Source organism: Piliocolobus tephrosceles, chromosome 1 (genome assembly GCF_002776525.5).
Source record: "Piliocolobus tephrosceles isolate RC106 chromosome 1, ASM277652v3, whole genome shotgun sequence".
Taxonomy (NCBI): Eukaryota; Metazoa; Chordata; class Mammalia; order Primates; family Cercopithecidae; genus Piliocolobus; species Piliocolobus tephrosceles.
The window spans coordinates 24,839,525-24,853,948 of NC_045434.1; the positions used below are offsets into that span (position 1 = coordinate 24,839,525).

Below are 14,424 nucleotides of genomic sequence, written 5' to 3' on the forward strand. Positions count from 1 at the left end.
CTGTCGCCCAGGCTGGAGTGCAGTGGCCGGATCTCAGCTCACTGCAAGCTCCGCCTCCCGGGTTTACGCCATTCTCCTGCCTCAGCCTCCGGAGTAGCTGGGACTACAGGCGCCCGCCACCTCGCCCGGCTAGATTTTTGTATTTTTTAGTAGAGACGGGGTTTCACCGTGTTAGCCAGGATGGTCTCGATCTCCTGACCTCGTGATCCGCCCGTCTCGGCCTCCCAAAGTGCTGGGATTACAGGCTTGAGCCACCGCGCCCGGCCGGTTTTTACCCTTAATTATTTTTTATTTATTATCCTCATCGAGCCAGGCAAACCAAGCCCATATTGCTAAAACTGAGAATATTATTTTTAAACAGTTAAAAGGAGTACATTTTTTTTCTGATGGCCATATGTGAGACAGATGCCTCAGGCACAGGGCTGTCCCCTCCCTCCCTCACCATGATAGCCACACTGCCACTGGTTTCTGGACACTCCTATATTCTTGTTTTCCCATTCCTCACTGAGCTACACAAAATACGTTTACTGAAGAGCTGCTCTGTGCCCAGCTCGACTCTACAGCTGGGACATAGCCCTGAACAAGACATACTCAAATCTCTCCTATCCAGAAGCTTACATTTTGGAGGTGGGGACACAGACAGTAAACAAATAAATTTAAAAAACAGGAAACAATTCTGGGTAGTAGGTGCAGTAAAGAAAGATCAAACAGGGTAAGTGGAGAGGGACTGGGTGTCTGGGTTGGGGGTGGGTCATCAGGGAAGGCTCTCCGAGGACATGACATTTGAGCAGAGACCAGAAAATGATGTGAGGGAATCTCAGGCAGGCCAGGAAGAGCCCTTGCAAAGGCCCTGAGGCTGGAATGAGCTCGGCGTGCTTAAGGATTAGCAAGAAAGCTGAAGAGGAGTGAGGAAGAGAACAGCAGACTTTGGAGATAGTTGGGAGCCAGATTACAAAAAGCACTGCAGGCGTGGAGAAAGAGTATGGATTGGATTCTACGTGTGAGAGGAAGCCACTGGAGAGACACGACTGACGTTTTCAAGAGGTCACTGTGCCTGCTGCTGGATGAAGGGTGGACTGCAGGGGGCAAGCGTGGAGGCAGGGACCCCGGTTAGAGGCCACCGCTGTGGCCCAAGTGGAGACAAAGGCTTGGACCAGGGTCATGGTAACAGAGATGTTAAGAAATGTTTAGAATCACTAATCTCCTTAAAGATGCCAACATTTTGGAGCTAAAAGAGGCCTTCAAAGTAACTCATTCTAGTCTATCATTGTACAGATGACAAAATGAAAGCCCAAAGGGCTGAAATGAGTTGCCCACAGTCATAGACCTAACTACTGACAAAGCACACATTTCCTGACTGCCATCACTACACCTCTGCCCTTACCTGGGCAACCCAGGGCTGAGGTGGGCAATGCAGACAGGTAAGCACAGGAATCCTCTAGAGGGTAGTCCTAGCCAAGGTCAAAATAAATGACTCTTTGCTTTGGGCAAGGTCACCATAACATCCTAGCCAAACCCAATAGGCGCTTATTGAGCTCTCGGCAGCATCTGACACTTCTGACTCCTTTCATTTTTTTGAGACTCCCTCTTCCCTTGTCTCCCCTGAGCTCCTCTCTCCTGTCTCTCCATCTTTTGGTTCCCTGCCAGTCTTGCTTACTGCTAATCATCCTACCCTGTAAGTGCTGCAGTTTTCCAAGATGCCCTCTGGGGCGCTATTTCTTCCTTTCTCATCTACAGAGGAAATTCACTGTCAGCCTCCTCAATATCTCTTACCCTTGTCCAGCAGTTGCTCCTCTGGAGACCCACCCTTTTCACACACCGCATCCATGTGGCTTCACGGATGGGGACACATGACCTATGCCTCGCCAATCAGCATCTTCCAACTTCCTCTGACGTAATGACAGTGTTGCTGAAACAGCTGGGAGGACAGTTCCCCTTTCACATTGGATTTGAACCTGCAGCTTTCCCCTTTGCCAGAGCTGCTTGGGATCACCACACAGAATCTTAGCAAAAAGAAAGGTCAAAAAACAGGGAGAAAATGGGTCCTCTTAAAAATCACTTGAACCCTGAACCCACACCAGAAGCCAAATACACTCGAGCATTTTAATGACATGAGCCAATAGCTTTCCTTTTTGCTTAAGTGGATTTGAACTGGATATTCTACCACTTGCAAAAGAAAGAGTCCTATCTGATACCTCTTCTCGCTATATGCTCCCTCTCTATGCCCACTTAAATACTGATGACTCCAATATCTCCATGTATAGCCTAGAAACTCTTTGGTGCTCCAGATTCATATCCACCCACCTTGTAGATGTTGTCTCCCATATGTCACACTCAGGCACCTCAGATATAACATGCACAAAATGGAATTCACATCTCTGCTGCTACCATCCCACTATGCTATTCCTCATGTTTTTCTCTACCCTAGATAAAACATCACCACCCACCCAATCTCTCCGGAGAGAAGCCTAGGACATCCTAGGCCACTCCTTAAGGGAATCCTGATGGGGTTTAGGCCCTGACACTTTCTGACAGTGTCACCATGGGTGTATTAATGAACATGTCTGGATTTCCGTGGATTTCCGTACTGACTCTCTAGGATTGAATGAGATAACGTAAGCAATTGGTTCCATTTCCTATCACAGACTTCCAGTGCATCACTAATTCCAAGTCAAAACTTCATCCTCACTGCCATTACCCCAGCTCAGAGCCTCACCATCTTTTCCCTGGACTACTCACAGGCATTTCTCTCTTCTTCATATCTTCGATCTCACCCGCCCCACACCAATCTCTCCTCCCAACTATTGCAGACTGATTGGCCCCTACACAGCCAGACCATTTCATGCTATTCCCTACCACCTGCAGAATTTATTCATTTGCAGATATCCTCTACCTCGACCATCCTGAATTGCTCACAGTTCTCCAAACACTTACTGTTGTTCTCAACTCTGTGGCTCTGTACACTGTTCTCACCACCCAGAATGCCGTCTCTCCCTCCTCACCCACCTGGAGAAGAGCTCATCCTTAAGACTTGGTTAGAAAAAGAAAAAATAAAAGTTACTATAAATGTCAAAGAAAGTATAGATTGGCTAAAGTGACAAGGAGGGAAAATACATAAAGGAAAAGCAGAAATTTAAAATATTTTTAAATGGAGAAAAGCAAAGAAAGAATGGAGAGAAAAGAGAAAATTTAGGAAAATGTACTCTTGAAATAGGAGGGGACTTCCTAAGCAAGACAGAAAACATGAAAACAAAGAAAAATGATAGAGATTTAACTTCATAAAAATTAAATACTTCTGGACAATCAAAGGTACAATAAGCAAAGCTGGGGAAGAAGACATAAAGATATTTGATTTATTAACAAGAAAAGGATTAAAGTCCAGAATTTAGAAAGAGCCTCACAAGTTGATGAAATTACAAACAACTCAGTTAAAAAAATTGGCAAAGAATTTGATGGAGGAATTAGAGGAAGTGTAAGCAATCAATTTAGGGTAAACTTGGAAGAATACATCAGCATTTAAAATGTACATAACTGGCTGGGCGCAGTAGCTCAAGCCTGTAATCCCAGCATTTTGGTAGGCCGAGGCGGGCAAATCCCCTCAGGTCAGGAGTTTGAGACCAGCCTCACCAATATGGTGAAACTCCTTCTCTACTAAAAATACAAAAATTAGCCAGGCGTGGTGGCACACGCCTGTAATAAAAATAAAATGCACATAACTGATATAAAATGGTCTCCAAGATCTAGGTTAAACTTTTCTAATGCCCTATGTAGAACAGGGCATATAATATGCTATCATATTTATTTCTGAAAGAGAGAAAACAGAAGGTATATTTTTGGGTTTGTTTGTGTTGTTGTTGTTTGTTTGTTTAAGAAGGAGCTTTGCTCTTGTTGCCCAGGCTGGAGTGCAATGGCACAGTCTCGGCTCACTGCAACCACCGCCTCCCGGGTTCAAGCCATTCTCCTGCCTCAGCCTCCCAAGTAGCTGTGATTACAGGTGTCCACCACCATGCCCGGCTAATTTTTGTATTTTTAGTAGAGATGGGGTTTCACCATGTTGGTCAGGCTGGTCTCGAATTCCTGACCTCAGATGATCTGCTGCCTCAGTCTCCCAAAATGCTGGGATTACATACAGGCATGAGCCACTGCACCCAGCCGAGAAGGTACATTTTATTTGCTTGCAGGTGCATGGACTATTTCTGAAAGAATGCACAAAAACTGGTAAAATTAGTTACATCCAAAAAAGGAAAAAGAGGGCTAGGAAAGAGGAGTGGGAGGGAGACGTTGCCTTTTATAACTTTTGAATGCTATACCTTTCCAATTCACTACTTATTCTCAAACAAATAACCTTAAATAAATACTGTAAATAATTCAGTCCCTTTTTCTACACAATCTTCCAGACCTAACTAAACAAAGAGAACTCTGCGTAAATAACCACTTAAAATGTACATTTCCTTTGATCCACAAATCTCACATCCAGGAACAATTTTTACCCAGAAATACTGTACATGTACACAGATAAAGATACACAGAAAATCTAGATTAAGTTGGAAGCCAATCTAAGAGTCCATCAATAGGGGAATGTTTAAGTAATTTATAGGGAACCCACACTATGAAATACTATGTTATTATTAAAAAGAATGAAGTACAATGTATCTGTTATTGTTACTGAATGACTTCTAAGTCATTCTGTTAAATCAAAAAAGTAAACCACAGAGCATTATTATATAACCCCATTTATGTTTTTATTTTTTTTAATAGAGTCTTACTATGTTGTCTATGCTGGACTCGAACTCTTAGGCTCAAGCAATCCTCCCACCTCAGCGTACCAAGTAACTAGGACTACAGGTGTGCACCACCATGCCCAGCTTCATTTGTGTATTTTTTCAAGTATATTCAATATATTCAGGTTGGTCCTAAAGTCAGAAATGTAGATAATACTATTTTATCATGTTTTATATAACATCAATAAACTATATATTCGCCTATGTTTCCAGGCTTGGTGAGCGTATTGAGCACATTGAAAAAGACCTAAAAAGATAGACATTTACAGTGGTTATCTCAAAGGCAGGGAGAAGGAATAGAGAAGAGGTGGAAGGGAATTTATTTTCCTAAATGTTACTATGTTTTAAAAATATTTTACAGCTCTTAGTTTTGAAAAATTACTATATTCCATGAATGCTTTACATTATTTACCTAAGGTCACAAGTTTATAAGGGGCAGGGCTGGGAGGTAGGTTGACTTCAGATCGTGCTCTTAACACAGTGTTCTCTCACCCATTGCTTGAGTATAAAACAAACACAAACCAAAATAAAATTGAAATATACCTCCTCATGTTTTACCTCTGGCCAACTGCAAATTCTTTCATGCTCCAGCACTCCCTAAACATATTTGCCATGAATGCCTTCCTCTCCCCTGCTGAGCACATAAAATGTGCAAGGAAATAGATTAAAACTAGTTGTAAGCCTTTTCTCTTGGTGTAGAAACAGAATCATAGATGAGTACTGGGTGAATGAATGAAGTATGGAGTCATAAAGTCAATCCCTCCTCCAAACTCCAGGTAGCATTGATAGCTATCTCTAGTTCTGTTGATGCTTTTTGTTCTTATAGAAAAACAGCAAGAAGACACCATTTCTCCCCTGCTGCCATGCTTTACTGCATCTCAGAATGACAGTCAGTGCTTCCCAAGGTCTCACACAGAAGACGCAAACGGGCAGTCTACGGGTCACAAGCAGCTTGCACACATAATTTGGTTAAACTGCATGCACATTTTTAAAAAATGTTTTGAATCAGTTGCTATCTTTAAAAACATATGAAGCTTTTTTTCCGTAAAATTTACAGCTTCCCCCAAAACTAAGATCAGGCAACCATGTGATGGAGCCCTACCGCACCTGCAGCTGCCACCTTACTGGAGACAGGCTTAGCAGCACACAGCTCCCACTCAGCCCTCCTGTCCACCAGCTTCCTGCACTCAGGCTTCCTGACTGGTCCCGACTGGCAGTGGAGTTTACACCACAGAACTGTACCTCCTCTTGCTGACATTTAGGTCAGCTCCAGTTCAGCCCATTCTGTCTTCCTCGGAACCCAAACAGAGAGCTCACAGCCCTCTGATCACACAGTGCTCCTTCACCTCTCAGAGGACTCCCAGCGCACCAGGCTGCAACACAAAGAGAACGATTTGGATATTGTTGCGGCCTTGGATTTAGTTCCAAAATGTCAAGCAGGCCTCTTAATGAGGGGGTCTCTATTCTTGATGTTATGGTGGTGGAGCTACAGGGCAGGGAGAAGCCCTGAGTTAAAGGACCCACCTGTGTGCCATCAGGAAACCACGTGAAAAGCATTACCAAGGCAAAAGACGTGAGTTCAATCTGGGCTGCTTACTTAGCTGGGCAAGAATGCTTCATCTCTCCTGAGCCTCAGTTTCCTCACCTATCAAATGGGCTAGCAGAGCTTCACAAGGCTGTTGTGTGAATGAAGAAGTGTATACGAAAGTGCTTGTAAGCACCTGACAAGTATAAAATAAGACGGGTGTGGAGGAGGACCGGGAGAGGTGCTCTGGAAGAAGTAACAGAAATGGGTCCATGGATTCCAGTTACAGTTGAAGAGCCTCTTTCTCTGTGACCTGAGGTCCCTCCCACCTCCTCTTTCTGCCCTGAGGGCCTGAAAAATGCCTCTCTTCACTTGCTCCCAGCAGCTGCAGTAAAATAGATTATAAGGGAAAACCGCCTATTCCCCCGAAGCAGTAGCTCTCCAGAACTCATCTGGAGGTCCAGGTCACTAGGGGAGAAGAGGCCAGACTGAATCCACGCCTGGCTCCACGGAGGAGCCACAAGGATGGCCATCCTCCCCCAGCCCCTAGCACGCGGAGACAGGCTCACCTGAGGTTATCCACTGTCTCCACTGGACAATCAAGGAACTGAGGTTCTTTCCCTCCAAAACCACACACCTCCTCACGGCTTCACAGGGAGGTGGATCAAATGACCTGCTCTTGAAAGCACTTTGCAAAAGGGATGAAAGGTACAATAACGAGCAAAAATAGCCTCCAAGATGTGATATAAAGCGATGCCAATGTGCAGCTGTGTGGTTACTGGTAAGCAGACCTCCGGGAAGCACAGGAGACACCCCACTTATCCAACAGACGTTCTCATCCCATATGCCTTGCATCCCATATGCAAAGGTTGCATGGGGGTTAAGCTTGGCCCAGAAGGCGCCGAGGGCGGGTCAAGTCCTCCCCTTTCCAAGAACCAGCCGAATCTCCCTCCCGCAGATCTGAGAGACAGAGCCGCCCACCCCGCGGCGCCGGGCCACTTCTGGGCGCGCCATCCGCCGTCCGCCCAGGCTCGGGGAGACAGCGCCCTGAGTCCCGGCTGGGAGAAGGTTGCTCACCTGGTCCTCACTGATTCCAGCCGAGGGGCGTGACCGCTTCTCCCCACACCCTTTGTCCTGAGCGGGTCGTGAAGTCTCGGCCCCAGGGGGCGCGGCCCGCATCGGCCGAGTCCCGGGAACGCACCTACGCCCTCCCATCCAGCGGATTGGGTAGGGGGCCTCGGGCGGCGCCGGAGAAACGGGGGCAGCCTGCACCCAGTAGAATGGGGTGGGCCCCTCAGAAGCCCCAGGCCGCAGGGGAGGGGCGCGCCCCCAACATCTTCCCACAAAGAGCTCCAGCTCTCCAAACCAAGGCGCAGTGCGGCCGAAGGACAGCCCCAACCTCTGAGAGGCGCGAGGAGAAGGGGAGCGCCGTGGGGGCGGGGACCCTTCCCGGCCCGCGCCCTGAGCCCTCACCCCCGCACAATGAGTTTAGCCCGGCTCCATCCCGACCTCCCTCTCCGCCCGGGCCCGGGACCCGGCCCGAGACCGCGTCCCACGCCGGGTGCTCACCGAGGAGCCGCTGCCGCGGCAGCTCAGGCCCCGGCCCAGCCGCCTCCCCGCCTCGGCCACCGCCGCCGCCGCTTCCTTCCTCCCCGCCGCGCTCCCGGACTGGAGGTTTCGGGTTTCAGCCCGCCGAGCCCCGCTTCGCTCCTCCCGCGGGCCAGCCACCAGCACGCGGACCCGGGCGAACGCAGGCCAAGTAACTTTGAGGCGCCCGCGCCCCGCCTTTCCCACGCCCGGCCGGGCCCCTCCGGCCCCCAAAGCCCCGAGCCGCCTCCCGGCGCCCCGCACCGCCCCGCCCCGCGCGGCTCCCGGCGCCCCTCCCCACCCGCGCCCCTTCCTTCGCGTCCGCCCGCTCGCCCGCCCTCCCGGCTGCTTCTTTCCCATTTCTTCCCACGAACAGCCTCGGCTGCTGCTCTTTGTCTCGCCCTTACCCTCTCGGCTCGCCCCACTTTTCTCCTGAAAACCTCTGTGGTCCCTAACTCAGGCCTTCCCTGTTCTCGTTCCTCCGTCCCAGTTCCAGCCGCTGGGACGTCCCCTTTTCCATGTCTCTCCATCACACAGACACTTTTCAGATTCTTCCCGCAGGCTCCACACAGTCCCATTCTCCTCCTCCAGTCCTGCCGTGGAAGATCCTGGTATCGCCTTTGCTGCTCACCTTTCATTCATCCAGCCGACGGGCACGAGCATCCATCTGCGTCCTGCCAGGCTCTGTCCCGGGCTCTGTGAATACCACAGTGAATCCTCCCCGAAGCCAGCCCCGGGGAGTGGGGAGTCGACGTAAACAGGTCTTCACACTGCTGCCCTGCACTCCCTCGGAACCAAAAGGCCAGGGAGCAGTCATCACAAAACAAAGAGCGGGCGCTGTCAGCTCGGGGGACAGAACAGTTCCTTCTCAGAATGTTTGTTTTCCCTTCCTCACTCCCCACTTTCCCTGCCCGTCTCCAGCCTCCTACGTTTTCTATGCAGCAGTCTTAATAAGGGGATGAAAAGTTGAAGCACAGAGTAGAACTGCTAAAAAAGGAAAGAAGGAAGGACAAACAGGGCAACAAAATAATCAGGTAAGAAGTTATAAAGCCCAAGTTCACTAAACTTCAGCAAAAGAAAAAAAAAAAAAAAGACAAAAAAAACCCTGGCACTGTGCTTAAAGCCGGATTCACATTCCTCTGAAATCCATCTGCTTGATAAATACATTAATTATTCCCTTGTCTACAGATTGACACTGTGGGAGATGCTTCCTTATTATTAATATTATTGGGCCACTGAGGCACCATTTAGAACAGTAATTTACTCTCTGGCACCTGCCAAACACCCACATTGCTCCAGGGACAAATGGGATAATGGGGAGAAAACAGTAAATGGATGCCTTAATATTCCTATGGGATAAATGCTTTATTTGGTCAAAAACTGGAAGCTGACACTCCACTTAGAGTCTAGGTCACCCGGCAAGCCAGACCCTTGAAGGAGCTTAAAGCTTTCTGTTCTTAAGAGTGTTTTAGACACTTATTTTGAAATCCCTGTTATTTATTTAATTTACACTGGCTCAGCTGTCGGCTAAGCTCTATGAGCCTGAGGGACTGAGTTAACCTTCCTGAGTCTCAGCTTATTCATATACAAAATGGGGATACTCATACCTTCCTATCTGTAGAGTTGAAAAGGTCAAATGAGGTCATGTAACTAAATCACCAGTGTCATAAATTCGGAGAACTAAACCCTTTTGAAAATTGGTATTCACGAAAGGTCTGAAAATATATGCCACGGACTGGCATGGCAAGAATGAGAGTAAAAAATAAACAGTTAACGGCTGTTTTGGCTCCATACCCATCCATGATGCAAAAGATGTCCTTCATACTGAGCAACCTTTTCCCATACTTACTCTATTTCATTTTGAACTCTTCAACAGAAGACATTTTTTTTCTCCTGCTGCTCATTATCAAATACATTATTTATCACAAAGATTTTTCTTTTTTCTGAACTCATAAGCTCAGAACTTACTGTGCATTCAGGGATAGAAATTGCTGCCAACAAATGCATTTTCAATTGCTCTCTTAAGATTTTTTTTTCCCTTCTGGAGCTAATATTGAGCTATGAGTGAATTCAGTCAGATGCAGAGAAAACAGACAAATTGTTATTAAAGTAATTATTTCACTGTATATCATTGTATAGGTGATAATTGTGAAAAACGTGACTGATTTTGTGCAAGAATGTATTTTTTTTTAGGAAAAGAGAAAGATACACACTAATTCTCCTTTCCCAAATTAGTTTAATAAACCATTCTGTTTTAGAGACATCCACAAAGACTTATAAACTAAAATGAGAGGCCTTGTCCAACTGAACCTCACATGTGTGTTGAATAATTTATATATGAAACATGTTTTATGTAAAATATCATTTCAGTCTAGCAGTCCACATAAAACTGGTGAAAGCAAAATTGTGAAATATGCTATTTGTTCCACATGGAATGTTATTTCCCCCACTCTTTACAGGCCAAGCCCTTCCTGCCCTTCACATCTCAGCTTAAATATCACCTCCTCAGAGAAGTCTTCCCTGACCAATCTCTCCTTTTTTTGATTAGAGATGGGATCTTGCTATGTTGCCCAGGCTTGTCTTTAACTCCTGGGCTCAAGCTGTCCTTTCACCTTGGCCTCCCAAAGTGCTGGGATTATAGATGTGAGCCACTGCACTCAGCCCCTGACCAATGTAAAAGAAATTCTCTGATCTCTGCTCTCTCTCATAGCTCTCTTCTTTTTCTACATACAATGTGTCCAAATTTATAAAATATGTATCAATTTTTCTATTGATTTGTTTACAGTACGCCTCCACTGATAGAATGGTAAAACCATTTGACCTCAGATGAAGACTTCCCTGAAACTGGTGTGCCACTGGACTGATCAGAAACAAGAGCCTATATATATATATATATAAATCAGTGTGGGTTTATTTCTCTGTTAGTTGGAACAGAAAGCATCTAACTCAGTGGTTCTTAATATGACATTTTGGAAGGTATTTTGAGTTTGTCCAATGATTAGAGGACACCCCAGGCATTTATTGGGTGAGGCCCAGGATATCAGACATCTTGCAGTACATGAAATAGTCCCACACAAAAAGAACAGTTCCTCTCACACGTGACAAGAAAAACTGTCTGTACTTTTCTAAGTCTGAAACCAATTGTTTTACATATACGCACGGAGGGGTTTTTTTGCGTGGTTTTGATGTACAGCAATTTGTCTAGGAATGCAAGTACTATGTAAATTGAGGGAAGATTGCACTTTGATTTACTCAAACCTTACCAAGAGTTGTTCAGTATTTTGGAAATCACCTCACTATTAACAACGCCACTCATGGTATCAGATTTACTAGTACAAGTTAGGTGACTTGATCTACGTTTATATATCTATGTCACATTTGCAGTGATCCTGTCTATAATTTCAAGTGTCTGACCACTTCGTGATGTCATCCACTAGGGCTGATATATTGAAATGAGCATTATTGGGCCAGGTGCAGTGGTTCACTCCTGTAATCCCAGCACTTTGGGAGGCTGAGGCAGGTAGATCACTTGACGTCGGGAGTTCGAGACCAGCCTGGCCAACATGGCGAAACCCTGTCCCACTAAAAATACAAAAATTAGCCGAGCGTGGTGGCACATATTTGTAGTCCCAGCTACATGGGAGGCTGAGGCACGAGAATCACTTGAACCGGGGAGGTGGAGGTTGCAGTGAGCTGAGTTCGCACCACTGCCTTGTCCTACATATCTCTTCCATTTGACTTCCCTTGAATTGTATCCTTTGTAATAAACCAGTAATCAAAGTAAGTAAAGTGCTTTCCTGAGCTCTGTGAGCTGTGATAGGAAATTATTGGCCATGGGAACTCCTGATCTGAAGCCAAGTCGGTCAGAAGTACTGGAGGCCCTGGACATTCATGTGGTACCTGAAGTGGGGACAGTGTGTGGGACTGAGTCCCTAATCTGTGGAATCTGCACTATCTCAGGGAGTTAGTGTCGGAATTGAATTGAATTGTTGGATACCCAGTTGGTGTCAGAGAATTGATTGGTGTTGGAAAAAATTCCACATATTTTGTGTCAGGGGAAGAAAGTATCCTCAAGTACATTTATCTTTTGATCTATAAAAAAAAATCCTCAAGTACACATTTATTTTCTGTTGCCAATAAAAGGCAACATTATATATTTGGGATAAATTTGTAATTACAGAAGATTAAAAATGCCCAAATGTCTGTCAATAGGGGATTAGAGGTATAAGTTAGGATTCAGTGCTACAAATGAATGAAAAAAATCTCTATACACTAACATGTAGTGGCCTCAAAGATGTTAAGTGAAAAAAAGCAAAGTGAAGGAATATTTGTTATACGTTATCTTTTTTTTTTTTTTTTTTTGAGACATTGTCTCAATTTGTCACCCATACTGGAGTACAGTGGCACGATCTCAGCTCACTGCAACCTCCATCTCCCAGGCTCAAGCGATCCCCCTGCCTCAGTCACCTGAGTCACTGGGATTACAGGCACACCCCACTACTGTCTGGCTAATTTTTGCATTTTTAGTAGAGACAGGTTTTCACCATGTTGGCCAGGCTGGCCTTGAACTCCTGACTTCAAATGATCTACCCTCGGCCTACCAACGTGCTGGGAGTACAGGTGTGAGCCACCATGCCTGGCCTATGTTATCTTTTATGTGAGAAAAGGAAAGAAAATAAATATATAAGTATTTGCTTACACTTAAAAGTGGAAAAACAAACCAAACCAAAAACAATAAAAAGAAGGTTTCCGGGCCGGGCGCGGTGGCTCAAGCCTGTAATCCCAGCACTTTGGGAGGCCGAGACGGGCGGATCATGAGGTCAGGAGATCAAGACCATCTTGGCTAACATGGTGAAACCCTGTCTCTACTAAAAAATACAAAAAACTAGCTGGGCGAGGTGGCGGGCGCCTGTAGTCCCAGCTACTCGGGAGGCTGAGGCAGGAGAATGGCGTAAACCCGGGAGGCGGAGCTTGCAGTGAGCTGAGATCTGGCCACTGCACTCCAGACTGGGCGACAGAGCCAGACTCCGTCTCAAAAAAAAAAAAAAAAAGAAGGTTTCCAAATAAGGGAAAGGAACAAACAGAAGGAATAAAAAAGAAAGCAAGGTTTCTAGGAAGGTTCCTTGCTGTATGACTTTGAAACTAAGTATGTATTTCACAAATTTGTGAAAAGTTAACTCAAAAAAGAAAAAACCTCCAAAAATTGAAGAAAAACTAGGATGAATATCAAGTTGGTGGCATAAGAACTTTCATTAGTTTTCTGTCACTGCAAAATGATTACCACAAATTTGGCAGCTTAAAACACTCTTATGTTGTCTGGGCTGGTCTTGAACTCCTGGCCTCAAGCAATCCTCTTGCCTTAGCTTCTCGAGTCACTGGGATTACAGGTGTGAGCCAACACACCTGGTGAAACACTCACTTTTTTTAAAATCTCACACTTTAGAGAGAAGTCCAGGCAGGTTCAGTTGGGTTTTCTGCTCATGTGAATGCCAAAATGAAGGTGTTGGCTAATCTGAGCTCTTATATGGAGGCTCTTGAGGTACCTCTGCTTCCAAGCTTGTTCAGGCTGCCAGCAGAATTTAGTTCCTTGCCACTGTGGGATGGAAACCCCCATTTCTTTGCTGGCTGGCAGTGGGGCCACACTCTGCTCCCAGAGGCTGCCTGCAATTCTTCCTCATGTGGCCCCCTTATCTTCAAAGTCAGCAAAGGCATGTCAAATCCTTCTTATACCCTTATCTCTCTGGCTTCCTCTTAATTCCCCTTTCAGCCAGAGAGAGCTCTTTGCTTTTAAGGATTCATGTGATAGGTCAGGTCTACCTGGATAATATCCCTGTCGTAAGGTCAACTGTGTCAAATAACATAATCCTAGGAGTGATATCTCATTATATTCAAAGGTCCTGGGGATTAGGAAACGACGTCTTTGTCAAGCTATCTTCCAATTCTGCCACAACAATATAAAGAATTTCAGGGCCAGGCACAATGGATCATGCTTATAATCCCAGCACTTTGGGAGGCTGAGGTGGGAGGATCATTTGAGCCCAGGAGTTCAAGACCAGCTTAGCCAAGATAGCAAGACCTTGTCTCTAAAGAAAACGACAAATCATTTTTAAAGAAGTTTTAAAAAAACAAATTTGTGGGCCGGGTGTGGTGACTCATGCCTGTAATCCCAGCACTTTGGGAGGCCGAGACGGGCAGATCACCTGAGGTCAGGAGTTCAAGATCAGCCTGGCCAATATGGCGAAACCCCATCTCTACTAAAAAAAAAAAAAATTCAAAAATTAGCTGGGCATGGTGGCGCACACCTATGCCCACTTGGCGCACACACTCCCAAGTCCCGGTTACTTGGGAGGCTGATGTAGGAGAATTGCTTGAACCCAGGAGGCGGAGGTTGCAGTGAACTGAGATCGTGCCACTGCACTCCAGCCTGGGCAACAGAGTGAGACTCTGGCTCAAAAAAAAAAAAAAAGAAAAAATTCAAATCAGTTTAGAATATAATATTTTGATGGCACTTTCCTAGTGGGATATGTTCTT

General features: G+C 45.9%; 1 protein-coding gene across 7 annotated transcripts in view; it reads right to left on the reverse strand.

Annotated features, from left to right (window-relative positions):
* GPR161 (G protein-coupled receptor 161) overlaps window positions 1-8,954 on the reverse strand; it is a 63,361-nt gene extending 54,407 nt beyond the window's left edge. For 2 of the 7 annotated variants that reach the window (XM_026447758.1, XM_026447754.1), the window contains exon 1: window positions 8,301-8,954. Coding sequence is in view for 3 of the 7 variants with exons in the window: in XM_023207020.2 (XP_023062788.1) it covers window positions 8,525-8,556 (32 nt within the window). In the remaining 4 variants the exon portion in view is untranslated. Of the gene's footprint in view, window positions 1-6,023; window positions 6,155-7,383; window positions 8,068-8,300 lie in introns of those variants that run through there. The other 5 variants (XM_023207020.2, XM_023207019.2, XM_023207018.2 and 2 more) reach the window with 4 other exon arrangements.
* Between the last annotated feature and the right edge of the window lie 5,470 nt (window positions 8,955-14,424).